The following is a 23,232-nucleotide window of genomic DNA, read 5'->3' on the forward strand; positions in this document are numbered from 1 at the left end:
TATTGTTTTGAATTACCTAATTATTTTACCATTTCACTTTTCAAAATGAATGGAGCCAGGTTTATTTGACCATTCATTTCCATAGTAATTATTAATATGTTAAAATTATACGTCATGGCTTTTCCAAACTGAATCGATTTTGAAGATCATCGCCAATTTTTTAGTTTTTATAGAACGGAACTCTATGCTCGTACTTGAAACATAGCTAAGAACACACTCCGTTAAATTACCTTTCAAATGAAACCAAAAAAATTAATATCATATCACAGACAGACAAACACACAGACACCACAGACAGACAAACACACAGACACACACACATAGCGATCAAACTTATAACACAATTTTTTTAATTCGACAGATTCTATTAGAACTTCGGAAAATTAGACGAAAATTAAGATTAAAATTTTTCGATTTACACCCATAGTTTTAGAAATAAAAATATATATGCTTGATGTGCAAAATATCGGTATTTATTAGAACCTAAAAATTATAATTAAAATTTGAAATGCATTCCAATTTCAATCATCATTTTTCTTCCGACTTAAAACAGAAATTAATCAAATAATTTTTAAGAACTTTGGAATTGAATACTTATTTTTACATTTCAGATTCAATCCATCTTGAGAAAAATGTTTTTTGATTTTCAATCAACAGTAATCATTATTCTATCAACAATATTGTCAACTGCAAACACATTACCGTCAGTAGTAAAAATTGGTAAGTAAAATAGCTATTACAATTTTCATTATATTTTGGCCAGATATTTGATGTAAATACTCCACTGTGCTATGTACTGTGTAAAACAAGACCCTTACTTTTGATTGAAGTAATTTTCCGTTTTGTATACCAATAAATCGATTTATATAAATGTCTTATGAATCCATATTTAGAGTGAATAAAACTTTTTCCATAAGTCCATATAATAATCCATATACATATAAATAAAAATCATATAAACTACTCACGTAATATGGGTGTTATATTCAAAACGTCTGTCACGATAAAAATCTAAGTTATTTAATATTTCTCCATTTTGTAATATTTCGAGATAAGGTATAACATGTAGGCGAAAATACTCTTACTACTTTATGTATAAACGTGGAATACTTACGACGTGTTATATTAAACATAAAAATAGCTTTAAAAAACTTCTTTTTTTTTTCCTTTTATAAATCTTAAAAATTTAAATTCTTTGCTGTTTTTTTTATTTTTCACTTTCCTATCAGAAATGATTAAAAATTGTTACTGAACGATCTTCATTGAATGGGGCTTTCAACGAATGGTTATTGTTCATTGAAGAATTTTTTTTGTATTTCTCAAAAGGTAAAATCTACGGAAGCCAGAATGGCTCACTGTCAATTTATGAGAAAGTGGCGCTACACTAGCTTATTTTTTAAATGTGTACTAAAGACAAGTATAAAACCAATTTTTAAAAAGTCACTAGTTCACTTTCAACAAGTGCTCTTGTGATTTGTGGCATTATGGAAACGAACCCTTTTGAAGATGTCGGTATTTTGTCATGTGCAGATTTCTAATTATAACGTCATAATAAACACTTAATAATACTTTTAAATGTTAGAACTACTTTTAAAGCATTATATTTCTTAAATAAAACTAAAGAAAATTTTGAACTAACTACATAAGGTAAATTATAAATATTATCATATTATTATTATATCCAGACATATAATTATTACTAATTCCAGACAGTTTCGGTAGTGTCGACTGACATCTTCAAAACGGTTCGTTTCCATAATGCCACAAGTCACAAGTGCACTTGTTGAAAGTGAACTAGTAATTTTTTTTTTAAGTTGGTTTTATACTTGTGGGTAGTACACTTTTAAAAAATAAGCTAGTGTTTCGCTACTTTCTCATAAATTGACAGTGAGCCATTCAGACTTCCGTAGAAGTTTTTTTTTTTTTTTTTTTTAATAAAAGCTCATTTATGTAGGCGAGAAAAATTATTTTTCGAATATATACAAACAACCAAGATAAAAGTAATCATAAGATTTATTTGTATATCTTTACAGATTACATTTTTTTTAATGCTTATTAATTTTTCGTGATTACAACATTAGAATATTTAGAAACTGGGTACAGTTTGGGTTTAGTAATACTCCTGCAAAGTTTAATAATTGCAACCCCACAAAACTTTCGAACAAAGGATTACTGCGATTCTAGAGACTTTTTATTCTATCAGGAATAGAGTTGCAATTTTAATTATTTCTTATTTTTAAGTGCAATAAGTATTTTAAAAAATTTCTCTACTTTGAAGGATACGGTAGGTCACAGACATAAACATAACACCTATTGTTATAATACATACAATACTTAAGGATGTTCCAGCATGGTATTTGCAGTTTCTATGTTAAAGCAATGGTACAATTTTTTTTTCGACAGAATTTAACGAAAAATTAAATTTAAGAATTTAATAATGCTTACTATTAATTCCCAAAGTTTCAGAAATTTTCACCGTTTAAAATGGGAAATAATTATGCCAACGTCCCAATTTCGATCAATTTACGTCAAAATTAATATCTCGAAAGTGAAAATTAATTTCTAAATTTTTTTTTTAGAATTGTATTGTATAAACATTTTTTTCTACTTTTTCTTCAATATATAATAATATCATAAAAAATAGTTGGAGAGACCGGACATTTTACATGCTTTAAATGGGACATGACCCTCAAAATCGCGAACTTTGTCTTTAAATATCTCGCGATCTAAACGGTCAAAAATTATGAAATTTTAGGAATTCATAAATAAAGCTATTATAAACCCGAGAAAAAAAATTCGGCCAAATCTGTCGAAAAGTGATTTCATGCTGGTACTACCTTAATAAAGTTTTCCAATGTTTCCAACTTGTTAAAATGTAAGTTACATAAGGTAGAAGTTCTATACTAGTTCTTTAGTAAGTTTGAATTGAATGTGTTCCTTCTGTCTTCATCCAAGGAATAATATGATGAAGTATATATAATATGTACATATAAAGTTAAAATAGCCAAGAAATTATTATATATGTGTGTGTGTGTGTGTGTTTATTAAAGGTGCCATTTTCATGGAAGAACAAAGGAATACAAGCATTGAACTTGCATTTAAGTATGCGGTGCATCGAATCAACAATGACAAAACACTTTTACCACATACACGACTTGTATATGGTGATGATATTTTGTATGTACAACGTGGTGACAGCTTTCATGCTAACAAAAAAGGTTTGTATTACTTTTTTTTATGTTGTTTTATTATTTTCTTACACTTTTTTCAGGAGTCAAGAGTAATTCTTTTTACAAGTTTACTGTTTCTTTTTAAAATAATTTTCTGATAGAAAGTTAGCGGTTTCATTCCAAAAAATAAAATCATAAATTTTGTATTCATATAAAAGAGATGTTCTTTTTTGCCTACACTTTTTACACTCGATATAAATAGAAAAAGATACTACTATCTAGTTTATTATAGCTTTATAATACTACCCTTTTACTGCAATCAAATTGGTGATTGGTGCTTTAATTTAAAATATTGGTTTGAATTTGAGGGTACGTCTAGTTTTCCTTATCAGTTTCAACGAAAAAAGAAACAAGAAGTGAGTACAAATTAAATTTTTTACAAAAAAGTTCATATAACATTTTTCAATATATTGTTTATTAAAAAAAATTACCGGATAATTTTGCCTAGAAAGTTATTTCCGCTGCTTTTTTTAAGCATTTTATAGAATGTTTTCCATAACATTCAGGCGACATTGTTTTATTAGCGTTACTTTTTTACTTACACCGAATGTGAAATATGTCTGCACAAAGGACATTCATATTCCTTAAAATTCGAAGTTTTCAGTGTTCAGAGAAATATCGTGCCAATAAGAGTATAAAAGCTCACCCCACGATATTATCCTTGCCGTTTTGAGATCCTTAAGGTCCTTCAGACTGTCTTCCTCTTAGCACCACAGAAAGCTTAAGACTGACTTCGATATTGGCCATTACAGTTCACTTTGCTTGTATTTCTTTATTTTTTTACTTTGGCTTTCATCTTCAAAAAGGTACGCTTGCAATATGAACCTAAAGTATGATCAAGGAAAGAATTTATCAAAGGGACATTAACATTTGTTTTAACCTTCGTTCTCAAATGTTGCTTCGATTTCTATTTGGTACAGATGCCAATGTTAAAATTCAGGGAAGCTTTCAGTTTTCGGCGTTGAAGTAAAGCATTTACACCTCCAAAGATACATATTCTGTCTAGCCCTCGAATTTAAAATACACTTAAGGAGGAGAAATACACTTTATACACTTGTATAAAGCAAAGCTTTAGATAATTTTACTATCTTTTATATTGATTTACTTAATCAAAAAGTAATGGATCTGACTTCTTAGGATCACATTCGCTACGCCTTGTTTTATTATTCTAATAGACATCCTTAGGTCTTTCATTATTATGAAAAAACAAAAGTAATACATAACAATGACTCTGAGAATCAAAAAAAACCAAGTGTTCATAGAATTACACGGATGTATGCTCGGAAATTACTTGAAATATCCGAATTGTAGCAACAAGAGATAACGAATGTTAATGCCTTTTGTTATAAGACAATTTTATGTTAATTATTTTGAGACAGTTTTTAACTATACAGTGATAATTAATTTGCTTGATAATAATGAAAATTTATAAAACTGTTGATGTAAATAACTTAAGTCAAACATAGTTTCTTAACATTAAACAAGAACCACAACTATCGCTCATTGAAATTTATTACGAAATTTTGAAATGCCACACTAATATCTTAAGTTCAAGTTAGTTTTAGCTTTTTTTTTTATAACTTTCCTTCTACGGCTGGGTTATTTTTGAAGTTTTTTCTTCAAAATTGTAAACCAAATTTTCATCATTTTACTGACAAAAGCAAAGTATTATATGATTCAAAAAGTACCATAGCTAAAAGAGAAAGCTTCCTATCCCTGTGTTTTGATACACCAATCTTCCAAAATACGTGCAAACACTTATTGAATTTAATTTCGTTTTTCACGAAGTATTGGACTGTAAGTCACTCTCTCTACTCCATCATACTTCTGTTACCACTGTATTTTCCAGGATTCAATGCTAGCGACTTTTAACCATTAGAAATTCTACAGACTGAGTTTTTCCATCGAATTTTTATCATCGTCAAATCGCTAAAATATCGTTGAAAAGTGAGATCTTACTAAAAGCCGTGCAAATATTAGATTAGAGTCACCGTTTACGAGTCCCGTCTTATCGCTTTTCTCGTAAATTTCCGAAGCGGAATTTTATACGCTCTAATATAACTACAATTTTATGGATCGAATTCTTGTGGAACGTCACTATTAGCTCAAAGAAGCAGAAAATATTACTAAGAGTATATTTATTAGTTTCCATATGGGAATCTAACGGGGACTTCACGGAAATATTCTGGCTGAGAATAAAAAAATCTTTGTCAGAAAGTTAAAGCTGGGCGATCAAATTCATGTATGTTAAATTCACTCGAGTATACCAAACAGTTCAATATTTTTAGTCATATTTTCAAATGATAAAATGAAACATAAACATTTCAAGAGTTTTAAACTCATCATCAAATAAATATTATAAAAACTTCTTCTGACATTGTGCATTCCCACCAACTAAACTTTAAATGATTAATGACTGTGTGAGTAGAAATTGTTTTATACTTAAGGCGTTTCCATATTTTCCTTCCCTATTTATTTGTAATATTTTTATTTTACTCTACCGAAAAAATAAACAAACAATTCTATTTTTGTTTTATTTCTAAATTTATATAATTTATATATTATTTTGAATGTGTTTTTTGTTTTGCTTCCAATGTGCAAAGTAGCGTTAACATGAAATTGTCAAAAAATATGTTTTTATTTACAAGAGCAAAAAAAAAGAAGATTTTAAAATGGAAAGAGCTTAAATTATTAAAATGTTTTACTATAATCTAATTATCCACATATACAGGGTGGGTCATTTTAATCTATAATGGCTAATAGCTCGTTTTGTAGTTACCCAATCAAAAAATATTTTAAACATAAGTTGCAGCGATTGATGAGGGCATCAAGTTTTGATATCAGATTGATTTTATGTCCTGAGCATGCTCAGGACATAAAAATTGAGTTTAAGTTCGTGACTGAGCAACATAGGTCAACAGGATCTTGGATCTGTAGGACTCATCTTGTAAGACGTTAGAGATAGAACAAAATTTTTAAATATAAAAAATATTCCTTATAAAAAACAACTTTTGTTTGAAACATTTTTTCGTAAACATTTACCCGTTTACCCGTGAGGGCGCAAATTAGGCACAAATTATATAGTTTGCATTATATGGGAATATAATTTATATATGTGTGACATGCAGGTATGTGTGGCTATCTAAGAGTGGCAACAAATTAAACAGTAAAACAAAAATCTTTAAAATAATCATACAACTTCCCCATGGGTTCTTTTTTCAAAGTTTACAAGAAATAAATAAAATTTTCTTACGTATAATGAACGCTTTAACGAATAATCAAATAGATAACCGTGAAATTGTAATTACAATCATAAGATAATGTAGAACACACGAAATTGTATATTATTTACCGAATCGACTGAAAATTACAGACGCCACAAGCAATTTTATAAATATCCATATTTACATTCGGTAAAATGAAAAACTTAATCAAAATATATTCTCTTCAACAAATGAAAACATATAGGAAAAACATTAAATACACAAACAACAAATATATATACTAACACAAAATCCATTGCAAATTAAACAACAAACCTATTAAAATATTTACTTAAAAACTATAAATTGTACACAAAAACTTACAACTTTACTACACACACAACGGTATTAGAATAAATATTTGATTTTATCTCAAATAATAAATAAATATTATACGATATATTTAATTTTAACATTTCATTTCGTTCATCAAACATATCAAATTTTATTTTGAGAATTTGTTATAAAAGTTAAAATATTAATTTATTTAATTAGGTTCAGTTACCTTTTCAGTTATACTTATTAGATACTAGCTTGATATCCGCCCGTTTCACTGGGCTGGGATGGGATAAGGGTAAAAAACACCGCTTTATAGCCTCCACCTATCTTGATATGAACATTTTTCAATTTTGTTAAATGTAAAATATAATCATAAATCATTGAGTATATCAAAAAAGTTGGCCATGAATTGTTTGACTCTTACTATTTTAAATTTTAACAGAATTTTGTAATTTATGTTTCAAAATGATGATTATGGATCTGTTCCATCTATAATCATCATTTTGAACCATAAATTAAAGATTTCTGTAAAAATTTAAAATAGTAAATGTCAGACAGATTAAAGTTTAAATATATCTTTATAAATTATAACCCATGTGAAATGTTACGTGAAAGCGTAACAAACAAACAAACATCCTTACTTTCACATTTATAATATATAATGATAGGGATAAAATTAGTGTACATTTTTTTGAAATATTTGCATCAAGTCAAAAATTGGAGTAAAAGGCTATCTTGATTAGTCCAAAAACATTGAGAAAGGACGATATTTACATAGCTGCGTTGTTTAAGTTCTGAGCCAGTCCAATTTTAAATTTCATCACTTGCTTAGAAAAACAAACAAATATTCATCAATTTTAATCTAGCACCCCAACTTAAAGCTTCTTTCTGAGTATAATTGAACAGCCTAAGGACAATCTTCACTCAGCTTATTGACTTATTGCACTTTGGTTCAAAAAAGTAAACTTTATACCTTTATATCATACATTTGATTATATAAACTTTCATTTAATAATTTGAGAATTACCAAATCTTGAGATTTCTTTTCCCGCAATAGCTTCAATAAAATTATGACGGGCTGGATTTCACCCAGCCCAATTTCACTTGGATTGAATAAGAGTTTCCAACTGTTTAATATTTCGACACTGTTCAATCGTTTTAAATGTTAATTTTATAAATGGCGTTTGAATGATTGACTTTTTGGCAGATTGATTATACAAAATTCAATATTATGAAAAAATATCAAATATGATTATATTTTCGAAAATTTAATTTAATTTTTTGTTAACATTAAAATTAATAGTGTTTTTATTTTACTTCTGTATAATCGTTTGACTAATATGCATGTCAGAAAAATATTATATATGATATTTTCAAACTAACTGGGACCATATTTAAGTTCCATTCAAAGTGAATAATAATAATGGGGTTGAACCTCCGTTTTTCTGACATACCCTTATAACAGAGGCCACCCACATCATTATTTGTTAATCTTTATTTCTTTAACTACATCCATATTTTTACATTTACATGTAAATAAAGTGTCTGATCGACCCTTTTTTAAAGTTTATTACCTTGAAAAATTAATAATATTCTCTATGAGGCCGTTGTCTTGTGATTATTGTGCTCGCTCCTAATATGAAAGGTCATCGGGGTAAAACTCATCAATGTCAATAGATTTTTTTAAATTTTATTTTGTTAAATAATCTTTGGTTCTGATCTTTGATAACTTTTGATTACTGTTCATAGATGGATTTTCACATAAGATATGAAAAACGAATTTATTAACCATTCCTTCATTGTGCTTGTTATTCAATAATACATAATTTATAACGAAAAGAACATAGCTCCAACGGAAAGTCAGGTAACACATCTCGTTATTTCTCCTCAAAAGCTCAATCAAATACTCAAAAAATGTGTATGCGCGAATGAATTACAAATCATATTCAAGATCCCAGTAAATAAACAAATGACTTTGAAAATATATCATGTAGAAAGTTGTTAATAAGAATTACGATGATTCATGAAAATGCAATATTAGATTGATTATTAAACATTATATTTCTTACTATTATTTTCAATATCACCACACTCATAGTGAGAGTGTTTGTATGTATTATTCAAGTTTAATCTTGTGTTAAACTAATTACATACTGGATATAAATGAGGAACGATCAATTTATTGTAAAGACTATTATTATTAGTATAGAGCAGTTAAGTAACTTCATCAACTTCATATCTTGTATCGAGTGTCTCAGATTTTAATCCAAAAAATTGAGCAGGCGATTCATTTCTCAAATAATATAATATTAAAAATTCAAAGAAACCCCTTATCAAATCAGGTCTCATCGATTCATTTTTGGCATCGTTTTGTTTGCTAGGTAATTTGATCTAAAGTTTTTTAAGCTCTTTGCTTCAAGAAAATCTTTTCAACCTTTTCAAGCAAATATTCTACTTGTTACCGAGTACAGAACCTTAAACTCGTATTTGAAACACAGCTAAGAACACACTCGACCATTTATGAAACCAAGAATCAATATAGCACTTTTTTATGAATTTTAATAAATAGGAAAAAATTTAATCATAATAAATTATAAATCATTCCTCGGGAACGTATAGGAAAATCTATTTTTTCCTGTCCATGCGATTTCTCCTGCCTTCCTTATTGCTTTATCAAATTCCATGATTGACCCCTCACTTTCAAGCCTATCCTGCTGACTACTGACATAAAATCAACTCAAGATCTAATATTGCACCGCTTAGGAAAAAACAGGCTTGATAAATTTTAAAAATTTAATTTTGTTCATTACGTAATTTGTATATCATATAGTGTGTCGCATTTAAGATGAAGACACAAATATTGTTACCAACTCAAAGATGTGAACCTCTAAAAAAAGACAGCCTTTATTTAACATTAATGTTACACGTTGTATATACCTTCAAATATAATTAGGACGTCCTAAATAGATTATAGGTGATAAAACACGTTATTTCGATAACATTATGAAGACAATGATGCCAATAAATAATATATTTGATTAAGAAAACATATTTTAACGTTGAATTTCATTATAATTTATTATTGACAGTATTTTTTTATCATACTTGACACAATTATCACCTCATATTTTTTTCTTTTATTTGAGAAAAGATCATGTAATCCTAGTCAACATTCTCCTTATCCTTACAAGCTTTATTATAAAGCACAACGTTTCTACACGCCATTTTTTCCTTATTTGGGGGGTGCGCTTATAACTCGAATACCACTAATGTGATAATTCTTAAATTTGGTTAAGCCACAGAAAGGGTGATTTTGTGTTAATTAAACAAAATTGTGGCCGTTTGTTTATTTATAAAATACACCTTGACTATAGATTTCATTTGCCATTTTGATCTTAGGTCCTTAATGAAGCTAAATTTCTATGATTCTATTTGAAAATTGATAAAGACAATTTTGATAAAATAATTTGAACCTGTCAATTCTAACTCACCCTCAAATGTTCTTTGGATCATTCTGATCAAAGGCTTTCACGGCCACAAAAATTTTTTACGAGTAGTTTTCAAGCTACCGGGCAAAGCTACAAACATATTCGCTTGATCAGAATGATTCAAAGACCCTTTTCGGGTGGGTTAAAAAATGTATCTCAGAAAGCCATTTTCCTATCTAATTTTGTGGGATCCTTTATAAATTTCGACATTTTCGATTTACGTGGTGATAATGAAAAAAAAAATTGACAACAGGACACGTGGGAAAAATGGGTAGGAGTTGCTAACTTTCGAAAAGGCTGCAAATTAATAAAATTCATTTTTCAACCCTTTTGACAGTTGCAAGCTTCCTGTAATTTTCTTCCACGTATCCTATATTAAATCTTCGCTTTATTTGAAATAAGTGGCAAACAAAAAAAAAACCATCGTAACAAAAGTAAGAAAAACGGCATGTGTTTCCGATCTAAATGCTGGCTGGCTTGTGCTTTGAACTTAGACAACAGCTATTTCAGTTTTCATATTTCATTTTCATAGTTTCAAGCTGTGAGGAAGGTCTGATCGGTCAATTGAATTAGGGTGATTGAATCTACTGATGTCTTACTGTACAACTTATGTGCACTCCGGTGTATTTTAAAATAAAAATATGAAAATCAAAAATATAAAAAAAGTGTATGTAATAAAAATTAAGTAGTTATACTTATTTAAATGATTACTTTTTATTATCTTTTTTTTCCTCTTAATGCTTAACCTAAATTAACCTTTAAAAAAAAGAGAGAATTAAACTCGACGACTTTCCGTATATAAAAATGAGTTAATTTTTTACATTTTTCTTTTTTTAACTTTCTTATTATCATTATCTTATAAGTTATATTGAAAGTTTTAAAAATTGAAATTATTGATAAAGCAATTAAATAAAGAAAATAGCAATAGCTATTATTATTGTTATCTCATATTCCCAATAGAACCATTTTCCGTGTATTTATCTATAATTCTTTGTACAAAGTGTTTCTGTGAATCTCAGGTTGATTAAAATATGCCACGAAAATAGTAGTAGTATATAGTAGATGATAATGTTACAAAAAAGTCGATTTTACTACGGATTTTATTAGTATTTTGGGTTTTTTTCTTTTGAAAGTAGGTAGAGATTCAGTTTCGCACCTGAAAACGGTGGTGTTTTTTTACGATAAATAGCGTGTATTCCCAAAAACAAGCTGCGAAAATAGTTGAATATCAAATTAAAACAACAAATGTTATATTTGTATTACTTTTATTTATTTTTGCATTTAAAATTTAACAGGTTTATATACTGTTTGCTTATTATGTAATTACAGGTAACAAAAAAACAAGTTTCTAACTTGTTCAATATTTGTTACAAATTCATAATATTTTATTAAAATTATTTCTATTTACATTCAAGGTCAAGTGGATAAAAATTATTTAAATTATTTAATAAATTTATTTTTTATTTTTCAAAAATTTGTAAATATTTATCGATTCAGGTGTAATTTGTATAAATAACTTTTATAAGTAAATATTGTCAGATTAATTAAAATACGTGTTAAACGAACAAACTAACCTAATTTCATTTTCGTAGGGGATACCCACCCCTTAAAAACATCGTTAAAAATAAAATTCAGTTGAAAAATTGATCAGATGTATTAAGATTCAATTTGAATATTTATTTATTACTAATTTGATTTGTTTTTTTAATTAGTGTGTAGATTACTTGAGAATGGTGTTCAAGCAATTTTTGGACCATCCGATCCACATTTGGGTGCACATATACATTCAATATGTGATACATTAGATATACCACATTTTGAAACACGTCTAGATATGGACACGAATGCAAAAGAATTCTCTATCAATTTACATCCAGCACCACAATTATTAAAAATGGCATTTCATGATGTCATGACGTTTTTGAATTGGACAAAAGTGGCTGTTATTTATGAAGATGACTCAGGTAAATTTTTGTTCTAGATTTTTTACTATTTTCTATTCTAGGTTCATCCAGTGTATGTTTCTTTTTTCTTGAAACTTATTAAATACCAAATCCGAAAAGTTGTGCTTTTTAAAATTATTTAAAAAATAAATCTATTTGGTTCAATATGTAGAAAATTTACGCAGAAAGAATCGACTGAAAATCATTGTTTCCTTTTCAGCAAAAGACTGTAAATTTTATGACTCAAATTTAATAAAACATCCATTTCAAGGCCTTAAACTACAAAAAATAGGCAAACTCCTTACGCTGTGTTGTAGAAGCTGTTGGAGATGTAATAGGCTTCACATGTAGTTTGTTATAGAAATGAGTTCATACTAGGTCCCTTCAGTTTTCACAAGTATTTATCGTTAATGATTACTTTTAAATGCACTTTAAGCACATGTTGAAAACAAGCATGTTTTTCTCAATCTTACCCTTAAATATTCATAAAATAGGTTCTAAAAGAAGAAAAGTCACTTAGATTAGAGTAAAAAGTACCCATTGTGAGACGTGTTCCGAGACTAAACACGTCCTAACTCGGTTAGATTTAAAAGTATAAAGGATATGAATTTAAAATTATCGTATAGACAGGGTCAAATGCACTCTAGCAGTCCAGTGTGCAATGAGGACTAGGCTAGGCAAGAAAAATCGCCATAGAAAAATATCCACTGGAAACTAACACAGAGTAAGACTGAGTGACTGATTTGCGTGCCTCATTTTCTTGTTTCTAATTCAAGAATAGGCTAAACACACCTTGTAAAATATATCGGAGAAATGCCTTTTCATTTCCTGCTTCAAGTAGTAACTTTTGTTTTACTTTTTGGCTGTAAAAATATCAAATTACGTAAAATCAAAATTACAAGAACAGATGTTAAAATTTGCATATATATTTATGTTTAAGGAGGAAAACTGCATGAACTTAATTTAACTACTTAATAAAAATGTATTTCCCAGAAAAGTTTTTCCTGGAAATGGAAATTTATGTTAAATAGATAGAATATTTTTATGAAATGATAAAAATCATATGAATAAAGTCAATCACATTTTAATAAAATAAACTTACGTTTAAAAAAAAAGTACGTTTGTAGCTTGTAAACATACACTTTTTGTCGGTATATATATTTTTCCATAGAGTGTGAAAAAACTTTTTGAAAAAAAAAACATTTATACACAATTCATAAAATGTTTTACATTGATGAAAAAAAAAATGTTTATATGAATAATTATTCATTTTAACACTGTTCCGTAATAAAATCATGATGTAAATATTGCAAATTGTGAAATAAATTTTTGACAGATATCTAACTGGAGAAAATCTCTATGACTCCGCTTTATACTTCAAGAAAACCAGGTCGAATATTTTTTTTAATATCTGATTTAAGGTAGTACCATCGGTAATAGACTTTGCATTCAGAATTTAATGAAACTTGGCATAGTGGTCCATTATTATATCAAAATTAACTAGTTAAATTTTTAGGGGCCTTTAAATTTTTTTAAATTTTTTATTTAATATTATAAGAACTATATTCTGCTTAGAATTTTGGTCCCACTATGTAACTGCATTTAATTGGGATGTTTTTTTTTTACATATATGATCTTTTATCATATACTTTTTTTACGATATCGAACCTTACAGAGAGAAGTCTAATTACCACTTAATACATTTTCATTAAGTATAATTGTAAAAATTAATATTTTACATTAAAACTTTTCTAATTATTTATACATAAAATATTATATAAATAACTTTAAAAGTGTGTGAAATTTGATATAAAATATAAATATGTATAAATTATACAAATTAAAAATAAACATAAATATAAATGCTTTTGAAAGGTGTCAATGAACGCTTTTATTACGAAAATTTTGCAATAAGTATTTTAATTTTTCGTTTTTCCGCTCACTTTAAAATGTTACATACTCTTCTAATTGATATAAATAAAGCTAATTTATATTTCGACTAAATTATTGCTATTCGGTGAGTGCAAAGAAGGTAGAAGAAATTAATTACATATTTAATTTAAAATATGACTATTGTCAATTGTTTATATATATATGGAGAATATCAAATTTGAAATTATTGAATATAAAAAGAATTAATAATAATAACTTGTTACATTAGATATTATGAAAATATGAGACGAAATTGCATAAAAATATTTAAAAATATAAATAAAAACTTATTTAAATTTGTTAGAAAATAGTAAGCCATATAAACAAACCATAGACTTATATGTCCATCCATAAAACATTCGACATTTTCATGAAAATTCCTAAAATAAAACTCTTGCAAGATTCGAATACCAAATCTTATTTTTTCAAATTTTCTACCAACTTTTTCTTGTTTATATATATTTATTTGTATATTTTTATTATAGGTCTTATAAAATTACGTGATTTAGGTCATACATTAAATCGTAAAAAAAATCTGGATGTAACGTTTCGTCAAGCTGAACAAACAACATATATGAATGTTTTACAAGATATTAAAAATAAAGAAATTCATAATTTAGTTGTGGATACTAAAGCTGGTAATATGCAAAGTTTTTTACGTGCTGTAAGTATTTTATTATGTAAACATACTTAAAATTATTACATATTGTACACAGTGTACTATTTAATTGGGTACTTTATTTTGTTTTGTAAATGTCTGAGGATTTACCAATTAACCTGTCTAGAGAAAAGTTCGCGAGGCTTATCTGCAGTGCATTGTACCAGTATTAATACACAATTTAATCCCCTGTATGTATAGTTTGATACGTCCCACATCTAAGTGTCTCTGTATTCGTGAAATAATTTGATAAATATGTAATATTTATACCATGTATATGAAAAATATACAAGGTATACTAAGTTCAGTCCCAAGTTTGTAACGCTTAAAAATATTGATGCTACGCATAAAATTTTGGTATGATTGTTCATAAAATCACCTAATTAGTCCATTTTCGGTTATCCGTCCGTCCGTTTGTGAACACGATAACTCAAAAACGAAAAAGGATATCAATCTGAAGTTTTTACAGCGTACTCAGGACGTAAAAGGTGAGGTCCAGTTCGTAAATGAGCAACATAGGTCAATTGGGTCTTGGGTCCGTAGGGCCCACCTTGTAAGCCGTTAGAGATAGAACAAAAGTTTAAATGTAAAAAATGTTTCTTATCACAAAATAAACAACTTTTGTTTGAAAAATTTTTTCGTAAACATTACTGTTTACCCGTGAGGGTACAAATTAGTCGTAAATTGTATAGTATGCATTATATGGAAATATCAGTTGTATTAGTTATGTTTGTATGACATGTATGTATTGTGTAGTGTGATCAACACTGTCTATGCATGGTATTTCAACAATTTACTCAGTCAATTGTTTGTTTTCACTTGTTTTTTGTTGTCTTTATTTATAATACAATAGTTTTTTTAGTATTGCCAACCCAATTAAATCAATTATTATTTTATGATAGTCGCCTCTATGTTCTACTGCGTGGCACCTACTGCGTTCTCGAAAATACTCGAAAATAGAAATGAGATACCGTGTATATTTATTTGACGATTACATAATGTATAATATGTGTAGTACCTATTTGTAATCTTGTTAGCTATAACATATGTATAGGTGTATAAAATGAGGCAACCTCGGCAACACCACAAGAAGAAAATGTATAATAAATTAAATTTGAGGGAAAACTGAAATTAAAAAATAGAGCAAAATGCATAGCGTACAGTTTTTTTTTTTTTTTTGAGTACCATATGTTTCTGAAACATTTGGTTTTTCTTATATGTAGTACGGATTTAATATATTTAAATATTGTACATCCAATGTCGAAAAATGTGAAATCATTTGATTTCGAAAACAAGAACAGCTTCCTTATCTTTACTTTATGAGAATACAACAACATTGATTGAAAAATCGGGAAAAATTTTTTGTTTCCGATTTCGATAAAACTTTGTATATAAGGTCATTTTGACCCAAAAAATACAAAAATCGAGTTTATGAATTGCTTGGATTCATAGTTTCTGAGAAAATCGCTCTTCGTGTCCAATTTTGGATTATATCTCAAAAGACACGCATCCAATCATTAAATAAACACGATTTTTGGATTTTTTGGGTCAAAATTACCTTATATAATGAATTTTATCGAAATCGGAGGCAATAAAAATTTTTCGATTTTATGCAATTTTCTTAAGGGGTACCCTTAGAAAAAATCGAAAAAATCGGGAAAAATTTTTTGTTTCCGATTTCGATAAAACTCTGTATATAAGGTAATTTTGACCCAAAAAATACAAAAATCGAGTTTATGAATTGATTGGATGCGTGACTGAACAAAAGGGAGGAGGATAAGTGAGGATTATAACGCGATAGTCTTTGTTTTTAAAGTTGAAATGGCTCTGCGTACGGGCGAGTTTCTGCTAGATTATTATAAGTATATATCATGAATTATGTATAAATATTATCCATAATTTTATGTAAATTTTCATTATGGTAAAATTATATTATAAATTCCACCATAATTAATACAATGATAAAGAAACTACTGAGCTTACGTTTAAAGATGATATTCATCATGACTTGTATAAAAATTTATTTTATTCTAAAAAAACCAATTGAGACTTATTTTAAAAAGAAAATATATACTTCTATTTATTTAATTACTAATCATAATATAATTATATAAAAAAAGAATAAATACCTACTTATTTACAAAAACCAGACTTCTTTATAATTTAACAAAGTTGTAATCCCTATATATTATAAATGTTAAAGTAAAGATGTTTGTTTGTTTGTTTGTTTGTTTGTTTGTTTGTTACGCTTTCACGCTTAAACTAGCGAATGGTTTTTAATGAAACTATACAGCAATATAGCTCATACTTCACAATAACACATGAGATATAATTTAAATGAAGATATATTGATTAAAAAATTAAAAAATTACCATAAATTACAGATTTCTGTAAAAATAGTCAATATAAAATATTTCACGGTCATCTCCTCTGATATACCCAATGAATAATTACTATTATACATTTAAAAAAAATAGAAAACTACACATATATTTTACCTGTGTAAAACAATCCTTACCATTATTTCGAGTGTTATAGAAAGGGGATAAACGAGAGCAATCTTTATCAATCTTTACTTTTAAACCCAGCGAAGCGGGTGGGTATCACTCTAGTTTAAAATAAAAATGGCTGGAAAAAAGAAATAAGTGCCATAAAGAATTCTTTATGTTGTTATTTTACTACTTATACTACTATACTCTCTATTCATCATGTCCATGTAATTTATTAAACATGAAGGCGTTTTTCTTTAGAGTAAATAAAATATATTATTTTATTTATATGTATGTTTTTGTGGATATAATTAAGCGTACATTAAGGACATTATAAATTGTATAATTTTTATTTTATTTTTATTTAAAACGATTATCTTGAAGTAAATTTTAATGATTTTTTATCGCTTTAAAACTAATGGTCCCGTAAGACTAGTCTTCGTAACTTCATGTTTTTTTTTTAAATTTTTATTACAACTAGTATAATACCCACTATCTTTGTTAGGTATTTTGTTAAAGAATGTTTAGGCAAAATTTGAAGTAGACTGAACCAATAAAGTACGTTGTTCCATACAAACCATCCCCGTTTTTCACATTCTTAGGGGTAGAACTTAGGGGATAATTCTTTCGTATCCGATGCTTACTTCATACAAATAACACACCCTAACAGACCCAGGTCTCTAGAATCACAGATTTAGGCTGTGCGATGATTCGCCAGTCAGTCATTTAGGACAAAGACTTTTATATGTATAGGATAATCATTCTGGGTAGCTAGCCATGTTGATTTAACTGAATTTAAAAGTTTAACTCCAATGAAAGAAAGTGAAAAATGGAAGAGTCGTATTCGCCTCCAAAGCTGATTTTTGTAAAAAAGCTACGACTAAAAGGGTAAACATTAAACAACACAAAATGAATTCGATACTTGCCTGTTGTTGTTTGGTATTCGCTTTCGTGATTGGTTGCAGTACTAAACCTATAACATAACAACTTATTTCGAGTTTTTGAGATGAAATTGGCAGTGCCGGTGATGATAAAAAAATATTAATATACATTGATGACGTAGCTTACCATCAATCACATGATAGTAACCATGTCTCCCACATTTAGAGATTTTTCCAAAAAATGATTTTTTCAACGGTTTTTAGACTGTTTTCGAATTGAGATTTCTTTAAAAGTAAAACTTGGACTCATACAATCTTGAACAAATAACTTTTACACCGTATTAGAATAAGTTATCCTATACCTATGGAAGCTTTTTTGACAAAAATCAGCTTTAGAGATGAAAAATCTGTATTCACTGGATTTGTTCAATCCTATTTATACACGTGTCTCATGCCGATACATAAGATTGTGACCCCATGGAGGAGTAAGAAATCTGTGAAAACCACTGAGTTTTTACCAAACATATTTCAAGCGGAAAAAAATAGCAAAGATACGGAACCATAAACTAAAAACGATTTTTCCCACTTAAATATAAGAAAAAATTATTATTAAAATGGAGAAGAAGCTTAAAAAAAACAATGGTAGTTCTTAAAGTCTGTTTTAGACTATAAAACAGATATTTAAAAAAATTTAAATATTCTAATTCACATATTTATATTCATTTAAAAAGATCTTCGTATATATAGGGTGTGCCTTTTTCTATTATGATTCGAAATTGAAAATAAAATCGGTCTTTTATGTACGAAAAATCGTTAAAATTTCAACTACCACTTCTTTTACAGTCCCATTTGAAATATTTTACATCAATAACAGTTGATAGAACCATGACTGTTGGTAGAACCAAAATTATCGATTTCAGACAAAATTTGTTGAATTTCTAAAGTGCAAAAGACGGTGCATCAAAACGGTAATCCACAAACTATTGAAGACATAAATTTCATTCATTCATTCTCTTCAACGAATCTTTCCCTTTAAAGGTGAACCGAATTCTATAATCTTTTATAACGCAAATGATGTTCATCTCACATATCTGTAACAGTTTTACTTTCGTACGTGCCGCTCTAACAAAATATGGGCGATAGGAGTGTGAACGTACGTGGCAAAATTAAAATGTTCAACCCTGTATAGTACATATTTTTATTTTCAATACTTCCGTCATGATATCACATTAATAGCTATAATAATAACATGCTGTGGATATGACTCAGTTGGCACTAGACCAATATTTTTCTGATTAAGTAAATTGTTATTTTTACTATCAAAAGATAACTATAATCAAATTTCTATACTTTCGACTTGTTACAGTTATAAATGATTTTTATAGTCAAAACTGCATTTCAACCACAATTTTTTATACTTTTCCCAATTTCTAGTTAAATATCTCGAAATTAGGCAACTTTTAGAACGAAGCTTTTTTATTATTTTAAATATCTCGTAATTACACCGAGAAAATTCTTTATTTTAGAAATGTATGGGATTCTTAGCCCTTCTTTTCTAAGCTGCTTTCGTGACAATTTGACTTGAGCATCGAATAAGATTGATATCGCTTATGATCCCAACAGAAATTATAGAACAAAAATTTCAAATTGAATGCGAATTGAATTAAAATTGGTCTCATAAACTACGAGAAAAACATTGTACCAGTTTGAAAAATGTAATTTCATGAAAAACGCACCGATTTATATGGAAACCGGCTCATTTATTTAGCTATAACTTTTATTCAACTTCAAATTTCTTCATACAATTTTAGCAGAGTATTTTTATGATACTAAGGAACGTTTTATTTACAAAATAAAACTATTTTTTGAAAATTTTAAATGAGAAAGTTCTCTAAATCAAGCATGAGCGAGTTATTTTAAGTCGAAATAACCATTGTTATAACTTTATTGAGTACCATAAACTTTATTGTGTGTCTCTTTATCCAACTCCGCATTGCTCATAGAGGAGGAAGCGAGACGGGTATACGACTCGTCTACCTATCTCTGTTTCTCTTTTAGTAATGAGATAGGCAGCATAAAAATTTTGTCTCTCTGCCTTACTCGTAATTTTGGTTGTCACTGGTTAGGTTGCCTCTGTCTTACTCGTATTTTAGATACAGAAGTATGAGTGTCTTCTCTAAACCACGTTTGCCCATGCCTGCTATAAATATTGTAGACTCAAAACGATAAAAATAACATATTTTCTATTTTCGGGGTTTCCAGATGACTAGCAATATATTTCTATTAGAAAATGAATACCAAAACAACATCAAACAATAAACTGTTTTCACCCCCGAAGCAATAAATAAACACAACAATAATAAATAAATAAATAAAAACATTTTTGTTGTGAATGATATAACCAAAAAATATGTATAACCAACCAAAAAACAACATTATACTTTTTTAGATAAGAATTTTTAGTTACTTTATAATATTTTATTTTATAACGTATATGTATATGATTTTATGTCATTTTAGTACAAGCTTGAAGCTTTCATACGTCTTTTTAGTCAGTCCTTTTTTTGAAATTTGTACTTTTATATCTTTTTGCAAAGTAAAATATTCACTAAAAATTAAGGTTTATTACCTCTATGATATGTTTATCATAACCTAGAGATAATGTTTTCCATATAAAAAATGTCGAGTTGGTTTTGCTTAAGGTAGCACTATCGGTAATAGACTTTGAATTCAGAATTTAATGAAACTTGGCATAGTTGTCCATTATTATATCATAATTAACCAGTTAAATTTTTAAGGGCCTTCAGAGAACTGAAAAAAAGATATTTTAAGGGTATTTTAACATTGATCCTTATGGGATATCACAGATTTTATTTTATTTTACAATACTGGACGTTCAGATTTTCAGTTCTCTGAAGGCCCCCAAAAATTTAACTGGTTAATTATGATATAATAATGGACAACTATGCCAAGTTTCATTTAATTCTGAATGCAAAGTCTATTGCCGATAGTACTACCTTAAGGAATATTTTCATATTCACACTCATTTTTTTGGGAACGTCATTGAAAGATGAATGGGTTGAGATTTATTGTATGCAAGAACAGGTGATATTTGCCAATCATATTTATCTTTATCAATGCAAATACTTGGAGATATGTAAGGATTGAATTATACTAGGGATGTCAATAAAACTTTATAAATACATTTTTTGATTAACAAAGTTTCCAAAAATCACAAAAAATGTCTAGGTCATCGGGCTTTTTACTATTAATTTATCGTTCAAAGTTGGCTGAAAAAATGATGTATCATATAGGTTACCTTTTTCAATTGGATATTTCTATATCAAAAAATCTAGAGAGTGTGATAAAAAACTATCTTAAATATTTAGATAATCTTGTAGTTTATAATAATACCATAAAAAAATAAGGTTGTCGATTATATAAAAGCAAAATTTCAATTTAATTATGAGTTCATCGAAGATCCATCATTTGATGAACAAAGACGACTATAGTTAGAGTATTGATGATTGAAGAGTGATATCTATATTATCAAATTAATAAGCATCACTTTCACACAATATATTATATGTTTTTGTAGTTGCGTGGTATTTAAAGCCAAAAATAACTCATTACTTGGCTACAAAGAATGTATTTGGTTTATATGTATGTACCGTGCAATAAACCAAAACTATTTTTCAATACTGTAGGTTTAGAATCACCTTAAGTAAGAAAAAAATTTTATGGAAGGTTCCAGGTGGAAAAACTGACAATTTATTTTATAGAGCTATTGATTTAGACAAAGAATTAATTATATGTAGGACTCAAGTCAGATTTTAACATCGTCTTTTTTATTTTTAGATATTAAAATTACAAATGAATGATTTTAAATATCATTATCTATTTACAACGCTTGACTTAGAAACATTCGACTTAGAAGATTTTAAATATAATTTTGTAAATATGACAGCATTTCGGATTGTTGATATTGAAGATATTGCCGTACGAGAAATTTTACGTGATATGGAACGATATCAGCCACAAACGAATATTGGACATTCGTCAACAGTTATACAAGTACGTATGTACGCATAAAAATTTTTATAAGTGCAAGAAAAAAAGCGGCAAATTTGGAAAATTCAACGATTTCTCACATTTTAAAATATTAATTTTAGAAAAATGTCAGTCCATAATTATGGGGCGTAATATCGGATTGATTTATATATATAAACTTAAAAACTGTTTTTCCCAAATCATGCTTTTTTATACGCATATGAAAATTTTGATTCTACAAGTAAAAAACTTAAACTTGGCATAAATGAAATTTTGCTCCCTCCAAAGCTTCAGTAAATTTCATTTAATTTGATCATCTTCGAGTACAATAAAAAATCATGTCACAAAAAAATGATTTCCTTTGTATCCATGAAAAACGTATCAAAGAAACACTTACAATGTGCGAAAGAAATTTAATATTTTGTAAAACAAATTGTCACAATAATTTTTACAGGCAGAACCAGCATTTATGTACGATGCAGTATACATGTTTGCATTGGGTCTACAAACGCTTGAACAATCACACGCCTTACGTTTATTTAATGTCTCATGTGATATGGAACGCTCATGGGATGGTGGACTTTCACTTATCAACTACATCAACGCAGTAAGTTCATTTATATTTTTTTATGGTTCAATAAGAATTTTTTTTTGAAATTTTTGCTGTACGTTGCATATGATTTTTAATTTTCTTATAGGAAGTAAATGTTTTGCTCCCCGAAAAATAATACTTATAGATTTTTAGATTTCTTTTTTGTCATGCTATAATAGTCTAAGATCGGAATCAGGGTCGACCTTCTCCCATCTGTTTATCGAACGTAAGTTATTTTTTATGATTAAAATATTCCTGTAAAGGATGGTTTGTGGTCAAATATGTAGCCAGGACGTCTTTTTTGGAATTTTTCACTGAGTTTTTTTGAAATTTGTTTGCTCCTTTTTGTTCACTTTTATCGCATATATGTTGATAATTGTTATTACGTTTATCTGTTAATTCATGGACTCGCATATCTAAATAAAGG

At 27.9% G+C, this 23,232-nt stretch overlaps 1 protein-coding gene across 2 annotated transcripts in view; it reads left to right on the top strand.

Moving 5' to 3' along the window:
• The first annotated feature begins 665 nt into the window (after positions 1-665).
• LOC123299374 (glutamate receptor ionotropic, kainate 2) overlaps positions 666-23,232 on the top strand; it is a 39,502-nt gene continuing 16,935 nt past the window's right edge. For both annotated transcript variants that reach the window (XM_044881754.1, XM_044881755.1), the window contains exons 1-6: positions 666-720; positions 3,051-3,218; positions 11,973-12,224; positions 14,621-14,799; positions 22,022-22,237; positions 22,668-22,820. In XM_044881754.1, the coding sequence (XP_044737689.1) occupies positions 3,062-3,218; positions 11,973-12,224; positions 14,621-14,799; positions 22,022-22,237; positions 22,668-22,820 (957 nt within the window). In that variant the 5' untranslated portion in view covers positions 666-720; positions 3,051-3,061. The remainder of the gene's footprint in view (positions 721-3,050; positions 3,219-11,972; positions 12,225-14,620; positions 14,800-22,021; positions 22,238-22,667; positions 22,821-23,232) is intronic.

This window comes from Chrysoperla carnea, chromosome 4 (assembly GCF_905475395.1).
Source record: "Chrysoperla carnea chromosome 4, inChrCarn1.1, whole genome shotgun sequence".
NCBI classification, from domain to species: domain Eukaryota; kingdom Metazoa; phylum Arthropoda; class Insecta; order Neuroptera; family Chrysopidae; genus Chrysoperla; species Chrysoperla carnea.